This window comes from Podarcis tiliguerta, assembly GCF_965153285.1.
Source record: "Podarcis tiliguerta genome assembly, chromosome: 2".
Lineage (NCBI taxonomy): Eukaryota > Metazoa > Chordata > Lepidosauria > Squamata > Lacertidae > Podarcis > Podarcis tiliguerta.
The window spans coordinates 18464649-18489429 of NC_139535.1; the positions used below are offsets into that span (position 1 = coordinate 18464649).

The 24781-nt window shown below is 48.6% G+C and overlaps 1 protein-coding gene and 1 long non-coding RNA gene across 2 annotated transcripts in view; both read right to left on the bottom strand.

Annotated features, from left to right (window-relative positions):
• Nucleotides 1-1704: 1704 nt before the first annotated feature.
• The window catches only part of GABBR1 (gamma-aminobutyric acid type B receptor subunit 1), a 190217-nt gene continuing 167140 nt past the window's right edge, over nt 1705-24781 (bottom strand). The window contains exons 19-24 of the mRNA XM_083424773.1: nt 22131-22238; nt 13931-14024; nt 11689-11816; nt 8602-8730; nt 6574-6717; nt 1705-2876 (exon numbers count right to left, since the gene is read on the bottom strand). Coding sequence (XP_083280899.1) covers nt 2631-2876; nt 6574-6717; nt 8602-8730; nt 11689-11816; nt 13931-14024; nt 22131-22238 — 849 coding nt within the window. The 3' untranslated portion in view covers nt 1705-2630. The remainder of the gene's footprint in view (nt 2877-6573; nt 6718-8601; nt 8731-11688; nt 11817-13930; nt 14025-22130; nt 22239-24781) is intronic.
• LOC310671116 lies at nt 23024-24737 on the bottom strand. The gene is made up of 3 exons (XR_014507799.1): nt 24696-24737; nt 23922-24456; nt 23024-23188 (listed from the first exon to the last, which is right to left on the bottom strand). It is a non-coding gene; the product is annotated as an uncharacterized lncRNA (long non-coding RNA).

Here is a 24781-nt window from a genome sequence, read left to right on the forward strand (position 1 = left end):
GTTTAGACCACATCCACACAATACAGTTAAAGCAGTTCCCAGGATTCTTTGGGGGAAGCCATGCCTGTTACAAGTGATATAAGAGTCACGGCTTTCCCCCAAGGAATCCTGGGACTTGTAGTTTGCTGAGCGAGCCGGCCACTTAGAGCCTTCCTTCACAGCTCCTCCACCCTCCCCTACAAGCATCTTCCATTCCTGCTGACTCACCCACCCCCCACCTGAGTTTTTCCATCAACCCGGCTACTGCAGGGCTTAAGTGACAAAGCATATATTGTGCATGGATCAGAAGCCTGTGTGTGCAGTTTCCGTTTAAGCTGAAGACAAGCACACCTTTTTCAGAGCCAATTTGGAAGCAGCCTTGCCGCCTTTGAATCCAAGCGCACCTTCCTTCTCCCGGAGCTGGGCTCTGAAAGAAAACGAGTTCTGCAAGTTTGCAGCAGCAGCAGCAACAGCCGGTTGTGGCTGGTGCAGATTGGCTGGCTCCTCCGATGTCACCGAGAAACCTCCTCCGCCCAGTCACCAGAGCAGCTTTGCGCTGTCCATTCAAGAAATTAAAGCACACTAATTTAGTGAATGGATACTTCATCTACCTCTTATGAGCGCCACCACCGCCACCCAAAGCTGGTGCAAGAAGAGAAAGATGGAGCGCAGGTTGGGGAAACTGTTTCATTCACAGATGACACGAGAGCCCAAATCTCATATTGTATTATTTTACTGAAGAACATCTGCACGCTGGATGGGGACACCTGGCAGGCACCTGGACTCCTCTTCTCTCCCCCGCCCCCCTTGGCAGCACCCACTGCTCCCACCCACATCTGTTGGGACAATAAAGTGCTCAAATTGGAAAAGTGTGGGGAGAAACAGGTGCTGACGCATGCATGCTTGCTTGCACACACACACATACACACAAGCTACTGGTCGAAAGGGAGCTGCGGACCCACATTTCCCTAATATTCACCAGCATCCTGCCCAGCTCTTACCCTCACTGTGGCTTCAGATCCTACATTCCTGGTGGGGTGAGAGATGAAGGCATTTGTGGCGAGTCTGGCAGAGAGTGTAATGCAGGCAGCAATCTCGTAGGCAGAGCTCAGAGTTGGCAAGCACACTGGAGGTGCCTCTGCCCACCCCATGCCCCGAAGAGCGACGCTTCCCTATGCACTTTGTTACAAGAGAACTGGCAAGGTGATTGTGTCTTCAGTGTCTGACAGCTGCCTCTGAAAAGGAAGCAACCTGGTTGGGTTTCAGCCTTCTTACACAGTCTCTGGATGTACCCCTGGGTGCCTGGATACAGTGGTGTAGCGTGGGTTGTCAGCACCCGGGGCAAGGCAAGTAATTTGCACCCCCTAACCCGTGGATTTGCGCCCCCTAACCCTAACCCCCAGATGTTGCACCCGGTGCGGCCGGCCCCCCCTGCACCCCCTACGCTACGCCACCTCTCCCTGTTTAAGAAGTGCATTCTGCAACTGAGAATGCGCAGGAATGCTGCAACTTCCACCGCCCTGCAAGCTAACTGCACTTGATCCCCACCTCCTTAACTTATGCCTTCAGTCTTAACATGCGCAGATGGGACTAGGTTGCAGTCGCGCACAATCCTGCGCTCATATACGCAAGCATCAAGGGAGGTCAAAATGAGGTTCGATGGCCTTGTGCAATGTGGCTTACACGCGCAACCACAGGAGGAATGAATATGTGTGTGTGTGTGTGTGTGTGTGTGTGTTTCTAGTTCCCAACACAAACAGCCACAATCAGAATGGGCAGGGGGCGTAGTTTGACCATTTCAATGCCAAACGACATACGAAACCAATCCATCGCAGTCTGACTGCCTGGAATTGTTCGGGGCTTGCACAGTACAAAAACGCTTTGGCCGAGCTGTGCAACAGGCTGGCTTGGCCCACAAGTAAATGGATTATCCCTTTTAATACTGTTCATACAGGCAGACTGTCTCAGAGCTACAGTGCCTACCTTTTCCAGACAACCAGAGGCGCCCGGAAGCGATATGCTTGTGGGAAGCAAGGAGGGAAAAGCTTCCACTGGTAACTGCAAGCACAACTGTCAGTTGCTATGCTGCAGTTGAAGTGTACTTCAATTGGGGCTTTTGTAGGCTGCAGCAGCCAAATAGCTGCATGGGAACAGACATTGCAGGATGCAATTGTTCAGAGTCTTGAGAGATTTACATACACACACACACACACACACACACACCCCAACCACAAAGACCCACAGAACCCTTATTTCTGCCTGATGCACACCGATCTTTCCAGAGAGGCACATTTGTCAAGTCACCAAGTGTGTATGTGCATTTGGGGAGGGGAGGGGCAAAACGGCGGTGTCCCCTGCAATCCGCTACTTCTAAAACAAGTCTCCATAGAGTTGGCACCTGGATTCCAGGTTCAAGGGGCACAGGCAGGTGGACGGACACAAAGGTATTTTACAAAAACCAGAGGTTATTATTTCTCTTCTTCCCTCCCCCCCCCTTAGAAAACGAACAAAAGAACTCTGAGCAAACCCCCCAGCCGGCTGTACAAGTCCCTACCCACTGGTTTCGTGAGCCTCTGCTCCGACCTGCCTTGGCTGCGCTGGCGCCACCCGCCCTCCTCCCCTTCTCCGTGTCGCTTGCCCAGGAAAAAATGTCACTTGTAGAGCAGGTGAACGCGGCTGCCATCGCAGTTGTTTCGCCCCAGCTTGTCAGCCTGCTCGGCCACCAGGCAGCGGACGAGAGGGAGGCTGGGCTGGTAGAGGTTCGGGGCGGTGGCTGCCGAGGCCGAAGCCGAGTTGTTGAAGTGGTTGTCGGCGGCACAGTTGGAGGAGCGCCGCCGGGACCGCAGCTGCTGCCGCTCTTTCAGCTGCTGCTGGAGCTCGGAGACCCGCTCTTCCTTCTGTTGGGTTAAAAAGAAAAAAAAGGTAAAGGACCTCTGGACAGTTAAGTCCAGTCAAAGGCGACTACAGTGGTAAAGGTAAAGGTAAAGGTACCCCTGCCCGTATGGGCCAGTCTTGACAGACTCTAGGGTTGTGCGCCCATCTCACTCAAAGAGGCCGGGGGCCAGCGCTGTCCGAAGACACTTCCGGGTCACGTGGCCAGCGTGACATCACTGTTCTGGTGAGCCAGAGCCACACACGGAAACGCCGTTTACCTTCCCGCTAGTAAGCGGTCCCTATTTATCTACTTGCACCCAGGGGTGCTTTCGAACTGCTAGGTTGGCAGGCGCTGGGACCGAACAGCGGGAGCGCACCCCGCCGCGGGGATTCGAACCGCCGACCTTTCAATCGGCAAGCCCTAGGCACTGAGGCTTTAACCCACAGCGCCACCCGCGTCCCGGCTACAGTGGTACCTCGGGTTAAGTACTTAATTCGTTCCGGAGGTCCGTACTTAACCTGAAACTGTTCTTAACCTGAAGCAACACTTTAGCTAATGGAGTCTCCTGCTGCTGCCGTGCTGCCGGAGCACAATTTCTGTTCTCATCCTGAAGCAAAGTTCTTAACCTGAAGCAATATTTCTGGGTTAGCGGAGTCTGTAACCTGAAGCGTATGTAACCCGAGGTACTACTGTATGGGGTTGCGGCACTCATCTTGCTTTCAGTCTGAGGGAGCCGGCGTTTGTCCACAGACAGCTTTCCGGGTCATGAGGCCAGCAGGACTAAACCGCTACTGGCGCAACGGAACACAGTGATGGAAACCAGAGCGCCTAGAAACGCCACTTACCTTACTGCCACAGCAGTACAGTGGTACCTTGGGTTATATACCCTTCAGGCTACATACGCTTCAGGTTACACACTCAACTAACGCAGAAATATTGCTTCAGGTTAAGAACTTCGCTACAGGATGAGAACAGAAATCGTGCTCCGGTGGCACGGCAGCAGCCGGAGGTCCCATTAGCTAAAGTGGTGCTTCAGGTTAAGAACAGTTTCAGGTTAAGAAAGGACCTCCGGAACGAATTAAGTACTTAACCTGAGGTACCACTGTACCTATTTATCTACTTACAGTAGTGTGCTTTCAAACTGCTAGGTTGGCAGGAGCTGGGGCAGAGCAATGGGAACTCACCCTGTTGCGGGGATTTGAACTTCTGACCTTCTGATCAGTAAGCCCAAGAGGCTCAGTGGTTTAGACCACAGCGCCACCCATGTCCCTTATTGTTTCTGGGGGGCAAGGAGGGGAAACAGGTGGCTGCAAGTGACTTAGAAGCATGAAAGAGCCGTATATCTCAATACCCCTAGGGCTGCCTCTCTTTCTCCAGGACTCCGCGTTCATAATCTGAGGCCGTTCTTTGTGTGCCTCCTCTGTGTGAGGTCCAGAGGGTGGCATGACAAGAACAGGGCCTTTTCCGTGGTGGCTCCCCCATTGTGGAATGCTCTCCCCAGGGAGGTCCGTCTGGCGCCTTCATTACATATCTTTAGGCACCAGGCGAAAATGCTCCTCTTCAACCAGGCCTGGGGCTGATTAATATTTTACAGCCTTTTAAATGTGTTTGTGGGGAGGGAGGGGGGCTGTTTTTTTTTTGTTTTAATAACAAAAACAACTGCCATCAGCCCCAGCCAGCAGGGGCAATAGTCAGGGATGATGGGAATTTTTTAAAAAACATTGTAGCATCCAGAGGGCTGCAGGTTGTCCACCCCTGAACGATTCCCCTTCGCAAACAGACCCAGGAAGTAATTAACAGCAGGCCTTAAGGTTGCCTGGCAACCAAATCAGGCCTCGTTCCCTTGACTAGCTGAGTCGTACCATATTTATTGGTACATTTGGTTTACTCAGATCGTACGCCAAGTACTTTGAACGCTTAAGGAAGAGTTATAGGAACAGTAAACATCGTAACACCGCCTTGTGTGCCCTGCGGGTGAGATCATGCCAAGTCATACTCAAGAATAGACCCACTGGTTATAACAGGTCTACTCTGAGTAGCTGTCATCACCCCTTATAGTACATTTGATGGCTTCATGGTGTGTGGCTTTATGTTTTATTGTATTTAATCTGATTTTAACTGTCGTTGTACTATATCCTGGGACTTTTCACGGCAGAGCGGGTTTATCAACAAAAGCCAAAGTAAAAAAATTCATTGGTTTGAGGTTTTCTTTCTGTTTTGTTTCAAAACATCTTCCCATCCCAACCCCCCATCTTATATGTGTATTTAGAAATGTAGGGGGAAATTGAAATGCTGTGTGCAATTCTGGCCCCCTCTCCTTAAAAAAAGAAACTGTGGAGCTGTAAAAGATTTCAAGTGCAACCAAGAGGGTGGAGCAACTGCCCTATGGGAAAATATTAAAACATTTCATAGAATCTTAAGAGTTAAAAGGGACCCCGAGAGTCTTCCTAGTCGAGGGGCCAGCAAACTTTTTCAGCCATAGGTCCCTCAGACCTTGTAGGGGGTCGGACTATATTTTGAAAATAAATCAATAAATGAATTCCTATGCCCCACAAATAACCCAGGCAAGCATTTTAAATAAAAGGACACATTCTACTCATGTAAAAACAGGCTGATTCCTGGACCATCCGTGGGCCAGATTTAGAAGGCGTTTGGGCCAGATCCGGCCCCCGGGCCTTAGTTTGCGTACTCATGTCCTAGTCCAACCCCTTGCAAAGCGGGAATCTCAGCCAAAGCTTCCATGGCAGATGGCCCTCCAAGCTCCGGTTAAAAACCTCCAGGGAAGGAGAGTCCACCACCTCGGAGACTGTTCCATTTTCAGCTTTTTAGCTTAGAGAAATGACGTGCAGCAGGTGACATGACCGAAAATTATACATGCCATGGAAAAAGTGGATTGGGAAAAGCTTTTCTCCCTCTCACATGGCGTTAGAACTTGAGGATATTCAACATAGCTGAACGTTGGAAGATTCCAGGCACATAAAATAAAGGGCTGGGACATGCAGCACACAGTTAAACTGTGGAACTCACTGCCACAAGAGGCAGTGACATCCGCTGACTTGGATAGCTTTAAAAGAGGATTGGGCAAATGCATGGGGGAGAGGATTACTGATGGCTACTAGCCATGATGCCTGTGTTCTACCTCCACTGTCAGAGCCACTTCTGAATATCAGTTGCTGGAAACCTGTTATGTACTGAGTTGAATAGGATCCAAAATGCAGCAGACTGATTGGTCCCAGAACAATAGGATTCAGAATGCAGCAGTCTGATTGGTCCTAGAACAATGCAGCAGTATGATTGGTCTGCAGGAGCCACCCAATCCAGCTCCAGATGGAAGTGAATCCACAACCTGATTGGCCTACAGGAGAATTCCGGAATTAGCCAATCACATGGGGCCCATTGTGTAAATAATGTATATAAAGCAGATACTTTGAGGGGACTTTCCTTCCTCCTCACCACTATGAGCTGAATAAAGAGCGTGAAATCCACTCTCGACTCCGAGTATATTTCAAAACCCCAGGAGGGGAGAGGGCTGTTGTGCCCAGATCCTGCTGACAGGCTGGCTGGCCACTGTGAGAACAGGATGGCCGGACTTGATGGGCGAGATCCAGCAGCGTTCTTCTTATGTTCCAGAAGAGACAAGCTACCAATGGCAGGAAGCACAGGGCAAGGGGGGGAGACTCACACCCAACTTCACCGGAACAAGTCACACCCTGCCTCACCTCTGCGATGATCTTCTCCAGTTCGCGGTTCTCCTTCTCCAGCATCCGCGATTTCTCCTCCTCGTTGTTGTTAGTGGACGAGCCCGTCTTCATGGTGTCCTGCTGCTCCGACTGCCACTCTCCCCGCGTGATGAGGCGCCGCATCTGAAAGAACAGGCCGCACACAAGCACATGGGGCTCAGCCGTACGACTGCACCTCAGCGTCAAGGGAGGAGGAGACTGAGCCTGGCAGCAAGAAGGGGGAACTCTGGTGCTGGGCCAAAAGTGCCAACCTCAGGTCTGAGAGCAGAGGACGAGATTGGAGAGATTCCTAAAAATGTGGGAGGGGGGCGCATGGGGGCCAAATGCTTCTCCGTTTGGGTCTTGGGACTCTCCCCAAGCCTCATCCCTCACTGGGTTGTTGTTGTTTTGGTTTTGTAAAACTCCCAAGCAACACTAGGCAAGTCTGCTATATACCGTATTTTTCGCTCTATAAGACACACCAGGCCACAAGACGCACCTAGTTTTTGGAGGAGGAAAACAAGAAAAAAATTATTCTGAATCTCAGTAGCCGGAACAGCAAGAGGGATCGCTGCGCAGTGAAAGCAGCAATCCCTCTTGCTGTTCTGGCTTCTGGGATAGCTGCGCAGCCTGCATTCGCTCCATAAGACGCACACACATTTCCCCTTATTTTTTAGGAGGGAAAAGTGAGTCTTATAGAGCAAAAAATGCGGTATTTTGGGAAATTGTTCCTTCGTCATCTCTTAAGATTTCGTAACCAAATGCTGCATGACGGAGTTCCTGAGATGAAGGGGCAGATTTTCCATCTACGCTTCGGCATCCTTTTGAATCAAGCCTTTCCTGCTCCTCTCCCTGCCTTGAGTGCTTTTGCCTGGCTGGACTATGCCCTGTGATAATGCCTCTGGCCTGCCTGGATGGAGAGATGTGTGTTGAGGAAACCCCTGGCTTTTGCGTGGCTGGAATGCAGCCCACTGTACAAAAAGGAAGCTTCACGCCAGTTTCTCCACCTGTTTGTTGCCACTGAACCTCACCCACCACGGCCACCCAGAAAGTTGCCCGTGAGAGAACGCAGCCAGCTATCCTGAGTAAGATGCCAGCATGGAAACTGGTTAAACTACTTCTGTTTCTGTGTCCCTGGATCTGTGGGAGGACTCGGTGAGATGCTAACAGGCATTAAGGTTGGGAATGGTGAAATTAAGGACTAAGGAAGTACAGGGAAATGTCAACAGCAAAATAGTCTGTTGCTGCTGCAAATCCCTTTATCTCCACCCAGTGTAACCAGCAGTGGCACCAGGGGGAAAAAACTGGGGTGAGGGACACAGAAAGGACGAAGCGTATTTCTAGGTGGGCAAGCTAAGTCTCTGGGGGGAAAAGTAACAGTATACACTGGACGCTCAGGTTGCGAATGTGATCTGTGCGGGAGGCACGTTCGCAACCCGCAGCATTCACAACCCGCAGTGTCGCGTCTGCGCATGCATGGGTTGCGACTCAGCTATTCTGCGCATGCGCAAAGCGCCCAAACCTGGAAGTAACCTGTTCCAGTACTTCCGGGTTCGGCGTGGCGCGCAACCCGAAGCGTCTGTAACCCGAGGTAAGACTGTAGAGGCAGCAACCATTAATAGGCCAACACATGGGTCCTTTTGGACTCCAAAGGAGGAAGAATGGGCCCCCCCATGCAAAATTGTCACTGCCTGTATGTTAGTGGGAGGGAGCTCCTTTTGGGGGAGCGCTTACCATCCCCCAATGTCATCCATGAGTATAACCACATCCTCATCTGTTTACTTGGAAGCAAATCACACTCATTTCAGTGGGGCTTACTAAGCAATAGACATGTGTAGGTTCGCAGACTTTATCTCAGCACGTTATCCGTGCTTTACGTCAGGGACTGTAAATTATGGGGACTAGAACCTTGGCTCCTTTTTGGGTAAGTGAAACCTGAGATTCTTGGGCACGCGCTAAGTTCTGCTGCATAGCACGCTAGGAGCCAGTTGCTACCAATGCGCAGCTCGATCCCGGCTTGGTTGTTACCTTGGGCACAAAGAGCACAACCAGGGTGATGTAAGAGGAGAAGACAATGGCGAGGGAGGCGAAAGCGAAGGCTGCATCCTGTTGACTGCTCAGGATCATGGTGACCGGGGCAGTGATGAGACACAGCACCTGCAGGAGGGAAGGATTAGAGACAGGGTCAGGGGGGCTGTGCAAGTCCGGAAAGCACACACTGCAGCCGTCATTAGAAACGAGGGCATGCAGGGATATTTTATTCTGTATCGCAAAATTGACATCTGTGCTTTATAGTCCAATCTTTTTCTTTTCATTTAATATTTATTAAGTTTTCATAATATAGTGTGGACAAAACAAAAAGAAACAAAGAAGGAAAAAAGGATACAATAAGAAAAAACAATAACATATAAAGAAACAATCACACAAAATAACAACATTTAAAAACAACTTCATCTTTCAAAACAAATCTTGCTTTTAGCTTGTTTCCTGGACTTCCCCACACCTCCCTCCTTTGTATTCCATTTCCATTGTTCGTTCAGCAAATCCTTTCCCTCATTTACTTTCGTCTCAATTTTTATCTTAATATTTTAGCTTTCCCTTTCCCTCTGTTGAACACATTTTTTCCATAAACTTCATAGCTTTGTTACTATAAGCCACTTAACTTTAATCCAGCATCATTCTAACATTCATTAATTTTACAATGTTTCTGTAAATAGTCTTTGAATTTCTTCCAATCTTCTTCCACCTGCTCTTCTCCCTGGTCTCGGATTCTGCCGGTCATTTCTGCTAGTTCCATATAGTCTATCACCTTCATCTGCCATTCTTCCACGGTGGGTAATTCTTGTGTCTTCCAATACTGCGCAATAAGTATTCTTGCTGCTGTTGTGGCGTACATAAAGAAATTTCTATCCTTTCCAATCTTGTCTGTTTAGCTCGGGGTGGATAATGGCACTGAATTCACACAATGTGACAACAAGACTGCACAAAGGCAGGTGGCTGGCACTGCGGCGCTTTACACTGAGACAGCAACTTGTCTGAGGCCACGTGGGGGTCATGGCTAGAGTGAGCCCAGATGTTCTAAGGGCCTGCCAGTCACAGAATCAACATCTTTCCCTGCAAAGTGGAGGCTGGGTCTGGGGAAACACAAAACTCATCTCTAATGCCCAAAGGAAAGACAGCTTGGCACCAGGGTACATAGGGATGCAGTATGCTGCCTTATACAGTGTCAGACCATTGGTCCATCAAGATCAGTCATAGCTACATCAGTGGTTTTCAAACATTCCCCCCTCTCATCCCACTTGGAAATTGCTGGGGGCCTTGGAAGATCACTTAATCATCTTGCTGCTTTCTTGTAACAACTCTAATGCGCTGTGCTGGATGCTGCTTGACTTTTCATTGTATTTTCGTTGCCCCTTTTATGTTTTATATAATCCACTTTGCTTCACTACAATCCGAATTCCACGGAAATCAAATTGTAACATGGCAAAATGCAATATATAAGAAATAGGAGGAGCGAAACAAATACACTTTAAAAATCATGGCAAACATTTAATGTGATACATATGCCAATGTATATCCCAAGCCGGAATTAAGATTGCCGGAAGAAATATCAACAACCTCAGATATGCTGATGACACAACCTTGATGGCAGAAAGTGAGGAGAAATTAAATAAACTTTTAATGAAGGTGATAGAGGAGAGCGCAAAATATGGTCTGAAGCTCAACATGAGGAACGGCTAAGGGAGCTGGGCATGTTTAGCCTGGAGAAGAGGAGGTTAAGGGGTGATATGATAGCCATGTTCAAATATATAAAAGGATGTCACATAGAGGAGGGAGAAAGGTTGTTTTCTGCTGCTCCAGAGAAGCGGACACGGAGCAATGGATCCAAACTACAAGAAAGAAGATTCCAGCTAAACATTAGGAAGAACTTCCTGACAGTAAGAGCTGTTCGACAGTGGAATTTGCTGCCAAGGAGTGTGGTGGAGTCTCCTTCTTTGGAGATCTTTAAGCAGAGGCTTGACAACCATATGTCAGGAGTGCTCTGATGGTGGTTCCTGCTTGGCAGGGGGTTGGACTCGATGACCCTTGTGGTCTCTTCCAACTCTATGATTCTATAAAAAAAAACTAAGATCATGACCACTGGTCCCATCACCTCCTGGCAAACAGAAGGCGAAGAAATGGGGGCAGTGAGAGATTTTACTTTCTTGAGCTCCATGATCACTGCAGATGGTGACAGCAGTCATGAAATTAAAAGATGCCTGCTTCTTGGGAGAAAAGCGATGACAAACCTAGATGGCATCTTAAAAAGCAGAGACATCACCTTGCCAACAAAGGTCCGTATAGTTAAAGCTATGGTTTTCCCAGTAGTGATGTATGGAAGTGAGAGCTGGACCATCAAGAAGGCTGATCGCCGAAGAATTGATGCTTTTGAATTATGGTGCTGGAGGAGACTCTTGAGAGTCCCATGGATTGCAAGAAGATCAAACCTATCCATTCTAAAGAAAATCAACCCAGAGTGCTCACTGGAAGGACAGATCCTGAAGCTGAGGCTCCAATACTTTGGCCACCTCATGAGAAAAGAAGACTCCCTGGAAAAGACCCTGATGCTGGCAAAGATGGAGGGCACAAGGAGAAGGGGACAACAGAGGACGAGATGGTTGGATGGTGTTCTCGAAACAACCAGCATGAGTTTGACCAAGCTGCGGGAGGCAGTGGAGGACAGGGGTGCCTGGAGTGATCTGGTCCATGGGGTCACGAAGAGTCGGGCACGACTAAACAACAACAACATATGCCAATGCCTGACTTGAACCACAAATCCAGACAAGCCACGTGGACCAGTTTAGGACCCCTGGTCTATAATGACTGATCACAGCTCTCCAGGGCAGACTGTAAACCAGGATGGCTCAAAATCAAGCATCCGCATCCAGGAACACACGGCAAAACTTTGCTCTTTCTCCCCAGAGGTTGTGGGGTCAGGAGGACTTGACTGACTTGACTCTCTCTCTTGACTGCAGTCCAGGTTTGATTTCCCTCTCTCAGAAAGCCCACTCAACAAGAGCATGAGATTTTCAAGCCAGCCCAGTGGTCTGGACATGTTAGAGACAAGCGACTCACAGCCACATTGTAGATCGCCATGCCCACAGCGCGGTGGTCGTTGATCTTCTCCGTGGAGACTCCCTTTGTCTCATAGGCAAGGAAGATGCCCAGAAGCAAAAGCAGCCCTTTGAAGCCATAGAAGATACCTGTAGACAGGGAGAGAGAAAAGAAGGGGTGAGCTGGGGCCCTCGGGGTGGTAATGGAGGAGAAGGTGAAGAGGGAAAAGGCCACTGCAGTGGGCAGTGGAGACTCTGCACACGGTTTATTGCTGACTGATAGTCATGCCCTTCATTTCTATGTGTTTCCATTACTTATACTCCACTTTTCCTCCAAGAAGCTGAAGGTGGTTTGTAGATGGTTCTGCTCCTCCTACGCTGATTATCCTCACAACGACTTTGTGAGGTGGGTCACCAGTGAGTTTCTCATATATATATATATATATATATATATATATATTATTGGAATTTTATTTACAACATAACATAACATAACCCCCCAATACACAATCCACCCTCATTAAACGTGAACATAACATACAGTGAGCATAACATACAACAAAACAAACAATGAAATAAAAGACTTCCTTTATCCTGTATCCTTATTTACTTCTTATAAACTGTTTCCTTTACGAATAATTATTACAATTTTTCTAATTATAACTTAAATATCCACAAAGTCTCCTGCAGACATTAATCGAAACAAGTCCAGGTACATATTCTAGGGCACTGTTTTGTGAAGTATTCTCTGCATTTCCCCCATGCTTTTTGAAACTCTTGTCTAGTGTGATCTCTAATCGCCTCTCTAGCCAGTTCAATATACTCTAGCAGCTGGTCACCCAGTGAGTTTCATGGCTGAGTGGGGATTTGAACCATGCAAGAGGAACGTCTGAGAGCACAAGCCGTGAAACAGGAATTGCGTTGCAGGAAACCAGGCTGGGAGAAAGAAGGAAGGATGGGTCGCAGTATGTGTGGGATGGTGAACTGAGTTGTTTTGGGTCCTCTCCAGACATCCTTTTTAATTGCGCATAATCTGTTCTTCTGGATCGTCTGTGTGTATCCTCAAAATAGACATGGTCCCTTTGCTGGAACAATAGGTTAGGAAATGGTTTTGTACGTGAAGCTTGGCCACAATCAGCTTCCTGTTTTCTGAAACCAGAAGTGCTGCTTTCTCCCTAGCATATATGGTGTTTAATAGCAAGCAGTTGTGTTCAAATCTGGTATTATAGCACCAATTCTGAAAGCCATGTTTTCAGAATGGAGGAATGGGTGGTCCATGGACATTAATATAACAAACTTTAAAAGAACCTTGTTCAAACTTACCACCAATTTGCCTAGTCTGGAGACAGTTCACTGATAGCTCAGTCGGTTGAGCATGAGACTCTTAATCTCAGGGTTGTGGGTTTGAGCCCTAAGTTGGGCAAAAGATTGCAGGGGGTTGGACTCGATGACCCTCGTGGTCCCTTCCAGATCTAGGATAATTATTTGGGTTCATGGTGCTGATGGGGTGGTTATACCCAATGTGCTTTTCAACACTCTGCCTGCCAAAGGTTTATGGGAAGTCATACTGCTTCATTTCCAACCAGTGCATGTCCTGCAGTTGGTGTGTCCCTTTTATGGTGCGCTGTAATGTTAAAGTGTCCTTCCAGATGGGAAGAATGCAGTAGCACTGTGGAAGCAGAAGAGATCCATTAAAGGTAAAGGGACCCCTGACCATTAGGTCCAGTCGTGGCCGACTCTGGGGTTGCAGCGCTCATCTTGCTTTATCGGCCGAGGGAGCTGGTGTACAGCTTCTGGGTCATGTGGCCAGCATGACTAAGCCGATTCTGGTGAACCAGAGCAATGCATGGAAACTCCGTTTACCTTCCCACCGGAGCAGTATCTATTTATCTACTTGCACTTTGACGTGCTTTCGAACTGCTAGGTTGGCCGGAGCAGGGACCGAGCAACAGGAGCTCACTCCGTCGTGGGGATTCGAACCGCCGACCTTCTGATTGGCAAGTCCTAGGCTCTGTGGTTTAACCCACAGCGCCACCTGCATCCCCAGAGATCCATTCTAATTTACTATTATTGCACCGATGACATGTTGAAGAAAACACACACACACACACACACATATCCCAGTCTGGCAGGGTCTCTAGCAGTCCTGGGATGGGGAGACAGGTATTCCAGAGGACAGGAAGGAGGGCCCAGGCATAGGGAAGAGGGGAGGGGCAGAAGCTGGACAAAACCAGCCCCCCAGCAGCATGGCTGAAGAGCCTCACCCAGCCAAGTGTTCATCCTCTCCGAACTGCAGTGCTCCAGCTTAGGGAGAATCAGCACGTCGATGTCACTCTTGGGCTCCTCTTTGGTGAATTCCTGCAGGGGACACAGGAAGGAAGGGTTTAATCACTGAGGAAGATGCGAAACACCTGTTAACAACGATGAGTCACAGTGCCAGCCATTTATTTAGTTGTTGCCTTGTGTGGGCCAAAGAGCGTGTGACGCCGGGCAGAGTCAGGCCTGCCCCAATCACATGCCCAGGAGCAGGCGGAGATGCGGTTCAAACTGGAGAACAGGGCATGTGGCAAATGTGTTTGAACTAGGCCCTCTTCATGCCTGCTGCCTGTCGCTGGGTTTATCTTTCAAACCACGGCCTGGGTTCCACCCTTCCATGTGCCTTTTCTGAGGCAGAAACTGTGGCAAGCTTTCAACACCTCTTAGAAGACCCATCTATTTAAGCGGACTTTCTCCGGCTTGTTAGATATATCCCAACGCTCTCTTTTATGACCTGTTGAAATTTGCCCAGATGTTTTACCGGCAGGTTCTCTGCTTTTATACGTTTGCTTACGGTGTTGTGTATACATCTTTCTTTTCTCTCTTAATGATCTCCGGCGGATCTACCATGTAACTAACAGAGCTTAAGGTTCAAGGCCCCTAATCCTGGAGGGAGCCCCCAGAAGTGACTTCAGCCCACATCGCTTTAAAAAAATTGTGTGTAGTAGACCCCGTTTGAGTTGCACGCTGTGGGTTAAACCACAGAGCCTAGGACTTGCCGATCAGAAGGTCGGCGGTTCGAATCCCCGCGACGGGGTGAGCTCCTGTTGCTCGGTCCCTGCTCCTGCCAACTTAGCAGTTCAAAAGCACGTCAAAGTGCAAGTAGATAAATAGGTAAATGGCGTTTCCGTGCGCTGCTCTGGTTCGCCAGAAGCGGCTTAGTCATGCTGGCCACATGACCCGGAAGCTGTACGCCGGCTCCCTCAGCCAATAAAGCAAGATGAGCGCTGCAACCCCAGAGTTGGTCACGACTGGACCTAATGGTCAGGGGTCCCTTTACCTTCCTTTTACCTATATTTCAACATCCCCAAAGCTTGAGACTCCGTAGCACAGATGTTGTAAAAGTTTTTGTAAACAACCCCACAGAAGAAGATAACAGTGGTTACCTAGACCTCGGTGGTGGTTTCAAAGGGCCCCCCATAACAGTTTGAGCTTCAAGGCCTCCAAAATGTAGGTCCGCCCCTAGATCTCATTGCGTTTTATGTTGAAAATCCCTTATGGATTTTGTATATTAAGCAGCAGGTAAATGGGGATGATGAATGAATGAAAAATTACTCTGCGATCAGACCATGTGGATAAATGTGGCACCGGGCTTGACTGCCATTCACTTGCACCCCTTTAGTACTGTAAACTGCAGACCCTGATTTACAAATGATGGGGGGCAGAGTGGCTGCTTAGAGTCTGCAGAAGAGCTGTTGCTCAAGGGTTGAGCACCTGCTTTGCATGCAGAAGGCCCCAGGATCAAACTCTGGCATCTTCAGGTACAATTGGGAATGTCCCCTGGCTGAAATCCAGCCCACCAGCAGTGGCTGATGCCCATTGGGCAGAAGGCAGGGAGGCCAACAGTAAGTGGCGCTAGAGCCAATGCTATGCCAAAGCCCAGTCCCTGACTGGATGCAAGACGGCAGGCTGGTGGGACCCGACTGAAAGTAGACTGAGGTTGAGGAGGGACAGGGGGCCAGTTGCCCCAAAGCACCAGCCTCTGCTGTAGCCATCTGAGCTAGACGGATTGTGATGGCCTGGAAATCGGATTCAGAGGCTGAACCTGAGGAATCCCAGCCTGCACAGGAGTCCCCGCCTCCAGGGCCGGCTGAGCCGGGGCTGGGGCTTGAACCTGAAGGGCCCTCACCTGTGCCGGATCCTCAGGAGCAGACACCAGCTGAATCCGCTCTGGCTCCAGAGGTGATTGAGGACCCATTGCCTGCAGGTGTGCCTCTCTCAGCCCTGTCAGGGGAAGGTGAGGTTGCCTCTGGGTCCAGTAACCCTCCAGCCTCTCCGGAGCTGCAGAGGCTCAGGGCAGAGTGGCGGAGGGAACTAAGTTCTATCAGGAGGAGTGCTCGCCTTAAGGCCAGGAGAGGCGGGTCACCTGTGGACTGGGGCCGCCCTGGGCCTCAGAGGAGATAAAGGCCAGCCAGCCCAGTCCCAGGTTGCGGGAGCAACATCATTGGTAACCTGTTCCTGCCGGCACCCTGACCTGCTCTCCTGCCAGAGTTCCTGACCATGCCCGACTCCTCGCTTTGGACCTCGCTTCGCCCCTGACGTACAGCCTCCATACCCTCAACCTAGAACCGGACTTAGACCATGCCGCACGGTAACCCCCCCTCCCAGGACCATCACACGGATCAACAGTCTGACTCACTCAAAGCCAGGTTCCTATCTCTTGCCTCTTGGTAGTTGCAACACAGGCGATATTATTAATGTTCAGGCATCTCTATCTGACTGAGAGCCACATGCCAACATGATGCAAGAGAGACTCATTGAACAAAAGAAACTCACCAGTAATTCATCACTTATCTGTCAAAGGGCAGAGGTTTGCAAACTTCCCGGTTCCACAAGGGTTGGAATGCAAAGAGGCTTTCCTTAAACACTTAGATGTCACATTCCAAGCCCCCACGGCTGCTTCCTCATCTTGGCCATTGGTTGCCCTCAAATCTCAACTTCTGAATCCTGTGGGCCTTGCTTGACTCACTGTCCTCAGCAGAGGGTTGATAGGCTGAGGAAAGTTGTGTAGCTGTTGCTTGAGGGTTTTAGGGGGCATGTCTTATAGAACAAATGAGAAGAACAGCCGTGGAGCCCCCCCCCCCCACCTCAGGAAGGGCTATGGCTCAATGGCAGAGCACCAACTTCTTATGAAGAAGGTTCCCAGGTTCTCCAGATTCTCTAAGCTGGGACGCCCTGCAGAACTGCTGCCTGTCTATGTAGATAATGCTGGGGTAGGTGGAGTAATGGCGAGTCAGCTCATTGATCCATCTAGTTCAATGCTGTCTGCACAGACTGGCAGTAGCCCTCCAGGATTTCAGACATTCCCAGTCCAACAACTATCTAGGAGGCTGAGAAACGTTGTGTAGCTGTTGCTTGAGTTTGAGGAGGAGATGACGGGTCATCTAGCAGCAGACACACAATTATATCCAGCTCCAGGGGACCACAATTCAAGCTGGGCATGGACAACCTTTGGCATCTCAGGTGCCAAAGAACTGAGCAAAGTTAGGTGTGCCTTCAGAATTTGCGTGAAGATGTACAGTGAAGAAACACTAGTGAATGGCATGGCTTAGGGGCTGCCATAGGGAATGTCCTCTCCTGGGCGGTGCAGCTGTAGAGAGGGCTTCTTTTGCTGGTCTTACCACAGATACCTGTAAGCACATATCTTTATACGTGAAAACACAAAACCCTGTAAAACTTCTAACCCTTCTGGAATCAGGAAGTTCGCAAGCCTCGGCCTTTGACAGATTAATTATTGGTGACTTTCTTTTGTTCCAAGTTGTCCCTCTTGCATCACGTTGGCCATAACCGTGGCTAATAACTGCTTGTAACACTTGGTCAGATAGAGATGCCTGAACTTTAATAGCACTGTCAGTGTTGCAACTACCAGGCGGTGGAAGATGGGAACCTGCCTTATAGTGAATCAAACCATTGGTCCATCTAGCTCTCGACTGGGCGGGCTGCAGTGCAGGCTGGTCCACGAAGGGAAATGGCACACTGTCCCATCAACCTTCGTCTGCTCTCAACTGGACCCACCAGCCTGCTGTCTCACTACCAGTGAGGGTGGGCTCTGCCCCTCGGCTCTGGCGCCACCTACTGTCAGTCTCCCTGCCTTCTGCCCTATCAGTCCAAAAGGGCAACAGACACCGCCGGTGGCTGGAAGTGACTCTCCTGGATTTCAAACAGGGGACACCCTCAACCCTATCTGGAGATACCGGGGATTGAACCTGGGACCTTCTGCATGCAAAGCAGATGCTCTACCTGCTGAGCCGTGGCTCTTCCCCAGATCTGTGATTGGACCACCTGACTCCCTCACCCCTAACTGGGTGGGATGCTTCTGCAATGGTTGTGGAGAATGGACCATTCTGTTGTGCTGCTCCCCTGAGCTAAATCATCTTGTAAAACAGTTGTTAGGCCCACAATTTTTTTTTGGGGGGGGGGGTATTATATCTGCCCTTTCTCCACTGCTGCTCCAAAAACTGCTTCCGGGGGTGGGGGGCATTTTAGACTGGGGAAATACCCCTTCTCCCAGCATTGGTGCTCCGATTGCAATTGCAGTGTGCCTCCCCAGCTGTATTAAAATGTGTATTGGGGACCATAGGGAGAACATATCATTGACCTCCTGCGTCCATTTCAGTTCTAAGATGCCAGCCTGGGTTCTGATAAATTTGATATACAGTCGTACCTCGGAAGTCGAACGTCTTGTGAGCCGAACTTCTTGGCTCCTGAACGCCGCAAACCCGGAAGTGAGTGTTCCTGTTTGTGAATGTTCTTTGGAACCCGAATTTCCGACACAGCTTCCGATTGGCTGCAGGAGCTTCCTGCAGCCAATTGGAAGCCACGCCTTGGTTTTGGAAGTCGAACGGACTTCCGGAACGGATTCTGTTCAGCTTCCGAGGTACGACTGTAATAAATTTGTATATCCTGCATCTGTAGATCTCAGCGCGGTTCACAATGTAAAATACAATACAAAAACACAAATATAAGGACGGTCCCCTAACTGTCACCTTGCAGGATAAGGTAAGGCTGGAAGAGGTTCCCCTTTAAGGCTTTCAGAAGGTATTAACCGACTGAAAGTATCCCAGGTTTGCAGAATGTCTGCCTATAAAGAAAGGCGGTGATGGCAGGTGGAGGACCCAAGAGTCACTTTAATAATAATAATAATAATAATAATAATAATAATAATAATAATAATAATTTATTATTTGTAGCCCACCCATCTGGCTGGGTTTCCCCAGCCACTCTAGGCGTCTTCCACAAAGACCAAAAATACACTAATATGTCATACATTAAAAACTTCCCTGAACTTTAACCGATTCTAGAATTTTCACACGCCCGGGAGTTCCACATGGGAATTCCCCAGGAAGGTTGTCCCATGTCAGGAACCAATGGTTACAATAATATCCGTGTGCAGCAAGCGGGGCGTGTTTGTGTGCCAGTGACAAAGTGCGCAGAACATGAAGCAACAGCTGTAAATTCTTAAAAAGCAGATTGAACTGATCCTTCGACAAACATCTTAAAACTGCTGTCCGCTGGTGACGTCTTGCCACGAACCCCACGTGTGTCAGAGAGGAGGGAGGGAGAGAGGAAGAAGCAGACAGACAGATGAGAGACGGGCAAAAGGGGAGTCAGGATCATTAGGGTGGGAAGGAGCCAGGAAATTTTGGTGAGATTGGCAAGCTGTGGGAGAACAATGAGTAGAGTTAGGATCAGGTAGTGGAGGGGAGGGGGGGGGGAACAAGAGGCAAAATGGGAGGTGGAGGAAGATTCTTCCATGGTCTGCAGCTCGGGATAAGTGTTCGTGTAGATGCTTATTAGTGAAAACCATCACTACAGCCCTTCCTGCAAGGTCACACAGTCCACGGAACAATTTGCCTACTGTGAGTGTAGCATTGCCCTCTTCCACTGCAAAAACAGACAAACCTGTCAGCTCTGTTTTAATAAACAATGCTCTGTCCTCAAAAGGGAGTCAAGCGTAGCTGAAAACCTTGCCGCCTGCATTGGACATCCTGTTCCATAACTCTGAAATATATGTAGGCAAGCTGCAGTTGCTCAGGGGTGGGCATAAAGGCACTCTGTATACACTCAGTGGTACTGTGGTACCTCGGGTTAAGAACTTAATTTGTTCTGGAGGTCCGTTCTTAACCTGAAACTGTTCTTAACCTGAGGTACCACATTAGCTAATGGGGCCTCCTGCTGCCGCCACGCCACCGGTTTCAGGCCTAGAGGGAGGCCTTTCTCATTGCCTAATAATAATAATAATAATAATAATAATAATAATAATATATTATTTATACCCCGCCCATCTGGCTGGGTTTCCCTAGCCACTCTGGGCAGCTTCCAACTGAATATTTAAAACAATACAGCGTCAGACATTAAAAACTTCCCTAAACAGGCCTGACTTCAGTTGTCTTTTAAAAGTAAAATGCAGTGGTACCTCGGGTTAAGTACTTAATTCGTTCTGGAGGTCCGTTCTTAGCCTGAAACTGTTCTTAACTGAGGTACCACTTTAGCTAATGGGGCCTCCCGCTGCTGCCGTGCGATTTCTGTTCTCATCCTGAAGCAAAGTTGTTAACCCGAGGTACTATTTCTGGGTTAGCGGAGTCTGTAACCTGAAGCGTCTGTAACCCGAGGTACCACTGTATTCCTCTTCGTTTTTTCAGTCCACAGGATCCTGCTCCCTATGCTATTTAACACATACATTCAGCTGCTGGGAGTGGTCATCTGGGACTTTGGGCTGACGTGTCATCAGTACGCTGGTGCTACCCAGCTCCATTTGTCCATAGCATCTGAATCGGGAGGAGTCCTGGACCAGTGCCAACACTTGGTGGTGATCTGGATGAAACTGAATCTGAGTCCTAGAAAGAAGGAGGTGCCGTGGGGGGTGACTCCTGAGACGAACTCATTGGTCAACTGGCTGCTATGGGCGGGGTCTCTCTGTCCCTGAAGGAGCAGCTTCATAGAGGTGGTCCTGGATCCATCTGCGGAATCACTGATAGAGGCCCAGGCGACCTCGGTGGCTGCCTTTGGCCTGTTTCAGCTGGTAAGACAACCACAGCCATTTCTGGAACAGGGCAGCCAGACCCCTATCATCCATGCTAATCCCCGGGCTGGATGACTGCAATGTGAGGCTGTCCTTGAGGCTGACCTGGAAGCTGCACCGAGTGCAAAATGCGACGGCTCAACTTCTGACGGAATATCGCCCTCGTATTATGCAGCTGCTGAAAGAATTGCACTGGTTGCTGCCACTAAGAATCATATAATCATAGAGTTGGAAGAGACCACAAGGGCCGTTGAGTCCAACCCCCTGCCAAGCAGGAAACACCATCAGAGCACTCCTGACATATGGTTGTCAAGCCTCTGCTTAAAGACCTCCAAAGAAGGAGACTCCACCACACTCCTTGGCAGCAAATTCCACTTAGCAAGTGAAAACCTTGCAAGGCTCAAGGTGTTGGTGTCGGTCTACAAAGCCTTATGCAGTACAGCTTGGGACCAGGATACCGAAAAGACTGCCACACCCTCCTGATCACTGTGTTCTGCAGATGGGATTTTAAATGGGGAGGGGGTGGAAAGGATGGGGGAGGGCTGAGCAGCAGTAGCTCAACCCTTTGCACTGGGCCAGCTTTCCCAACCTGGCGCCCTCCAACTGTTGCTGGACTGCAACTCCCATGATCCCTGCCCGCTGCTCCCGCTGGGAGAGGCTGATTGATGCTGGAAGTCCAGCATCTGGGAAAGGCTCTTAGATGGCCAGGCTGCTCACCAGAACACAACAGTTTGAGCATATATCACCAATCCTGGCCCGGCTGCACTGGCTGCCAGTTGGTTTCCAGGCCCAGTTCAAAGTGCTGGTCTTGACCTGTAAAGCCTTACAGGACCTCAATACCTTAAGGACAGCCACTCCCCATACAAACCGACCCACACCCTGCACTTGTCATCTCAGGCCCTTCTCTATGTCCCCCTTCCCCAAGAGGTTTGGGGGGCGGCAACACAAGAACCGGCCTTTTCGGTGGTGGCTCCCCATCTGTGGAATGCTCTCCCCAGAGAGGCTTGCCTGGTGCTGTCATTACATACCTTTAGGCGCCAGGCGAAAACATTCCTCTTGGCCGTTAAATAATCTATGGCCTGTTAAAGCTGTGGGGTTGTTATGATTATTTTATTATTACACTGTCTGCTATTATGCCTTTTATGATGCTTTTATTATTGTGCGCCGTAAAATGAGTTCTTCATGTTGTACACTGCTCTGGAATCTTTTGATAAAACGGGGTATACAAATCAAATAAATAATAGTAATTAAGGCCTTGTACCGAAAACTGACTTCCTAGTTTGGTTCTGTCACCAATTAAGCACTGGGCATGGAGCACCTTGTGTATTTGTGGGTGTGACTTGTGTTCCATCGCCCTGCAAGCTATTTAAGCCTCCCAGCATGAGAGCCACACGCAAGGGCATTACCTCTGTGGTGCGTTTCAGTGGGTTGACAATTTGCCAGATGGCCAAGATGACGAAGTCAAGCCCGACAAGCAGCCCAACCGTGGCATAGAGCTTCCAGGGCTCCAGAGTCTGGAAGAGAAGAGGAAAGACAGAATGAGGGAACAAGAGGCCTGAGGGCACTTCCAGACGGTTGTCATTTGGGGGTGGGATTCAGTCCCATTGTGGCTGGCTTAGGTTGTGTAGTTATAGCTGCCTGGGAGGCCTTGTGCAGCAAACCCACTTTCCCAAAGGGTTGGGCAGGTTTTTTTTGTATATAATTTACATTTACTGTTTTACTATTCAAACATCCTTAAAATATCAAGGACTTCCCACCTTCTCTTTCCATGGTTCATTTTACATATCATAAATCCCTGTATATTTTACAAAAAACTAAACCATTCAGTATTCCATTATTACATCCATCAAAACTTATTTACACTGTTGAATTTATCTTAATGCCGCCAACGTTTTCAAGTGTACAGTTTCCCCCCATAGTATACTCAATAAACATTTTACAATCTTCTCTCATCGTATGTTCTTCTCGTTCTCTCTTTTTTTTTCCAATTTTTTTTTCCAATGCAAAATCATAACAAAAATTACAAACATTGAGTCCAAAAAAATACTATACAAACAAACAAAACGGAAAATACAAAAAAAAAAAAAAAAAACAGAAAAAAGGGGAACAAAACAGAACCAAACGAAAACGAAAAAGCACACATTTACAGGGGAAAAAAAAACATATCACTACGTACATTTACACATATTGACTTCCTTCCTTGGTTCTAAAACCTCAGTAAATTTACTCTTACTGTATTGTTGTGTCTGGTTAAATTACTTTCATCTTTATACTTTTTTTTATATATATACACTGTTCTTCTCGTTCTCTTATTCTATACGTTAAGCTGTGCATTTTTTGTCAATTTAAGTTGCCATTCAGCGTTGGGCGGGGGTTTTTTTGAGAAGGAAAGCAGTGGGGAAATCAGTGGGAAATGTGAGATAATGCTTGCTTTGACGCAATGCCATCTGCCCCCCCCTGCACACTGTGATAGGAATTTTATGGTCTTAGATATATGGTAATGTTCATAAGTGTACCAACCAAGCACATACATAGATCAGCACAGGAAGGACAACCTGGAACCATTTTGATTCCTAAACTGACCAAATGTTTTCTCTGCAAGGTCAAAGTGGGAAACGTCCCCATTGTCTCTTTCCTCACAAATCCTGTCTTTAGGACACATTTAAGATATGAATAGGGTGTGAGCCTGTGACCTGGCCCAGGAACTAAGTACTGTATTTATCACTACAAAAGAATGGTGGGCTCCCCAGGCAATCCAATCAAGTAACCTGCCAGACAGGAGAAAACAACAGGAGAAAACAACAACAGGAGAAAAACAAAATTCAAATTTCTGTTTTAGACCACCTTTTCTGTGATGTAGGTGTGATGTATCTGAGGGGTGGTCTTAGGTTACACCCCTTCTGTGATGTATGTATGATGTTTCTGGGGGTGGTTTTGATCTACAGGGTGGCAATTTCAAAAGTCTTTATAAGGCCTTGCACGCCATTTTTCTGGGTCCTCCTCCTCTCCTGCGGGTGAGGGGAGCACCCTGTTGCAACAGATCAATAAAGATCAAGCTTACTAGCTGCTTTGCTTCTCAATATTCTCTGGTTGGCCTCTGTTATTTTCTCCTACCAATAAGGAACCTATGTAAGGACTCTATATGGGCTCTTGGATACCCCATAAGGGGAAAGGGCAATTTTTGTTTATAACAACACAATTCGGAATGAACGCTCAGTCGACACCCAATGTCCCCTAATCTCCCAGCAAACGAATCAGGATGAGTGCTCAAAAGAAGGGGAGAGCCCTGAGTCAGCTGAAAGGGGTGTTCCAGAATAGGCAAAAAAACATTCACAGAGGTCAAGCAGAAAGGCTCCCCTCTATGGCACACCTGAGATTCGCTATATTGTATGAACCGCTCCACCCAAAAGCCTTTAACCTAGAGACACGCCTGCCAGATATGAAGTAGGCAACTATAATCTGCATTAGCAATTCTGAGACCAAAACAAGGGAGCGGTGGTGTTGATTTCAGATAAGTTTCTTCTGAAATGGGTGGCTTCGGTCTTGCGATCACCCCCAAAGCCCCCACCCGTAAAATGCTGGGAACTATAGTTTGCCTCTCACAGAGCTGCCAGGGTCCCCAACAGCCTTAACAAACAACAGTTTCCAGGATTCTTGGCGGAAGCTGTGCAATTTACAGGTATGGTGCATGCATAGTTTTCGCCCGATGCTCCCAAGGTACCGTATTTTTCACTCTATAAGACGCACCAGACCACAAGACGCACCTAGTTTTTGGAGGAGGAAAACAAGAGAAAAAATATTCTGAATCTCAGAAGCTGTGCAATGAAAGCAGCAATCCCTCTTGCTGTTCTGGGTTCTGGGATAGCTGCGCAGCCTGCATTCGCTCCATAAGACGCACACACATTTCCCCTTACCTTTTAGGAGGGAAAAAGTGAGTCTTATAGAGCAAAAATTACGGTATCTTCGCACACCATCTAGCCAGTCACAACTGTTTCATAAATAATGGCGTTTCAGCACCAAACGGCTGAGCTCTCTCCCTACAGTGTTACCTGCAACT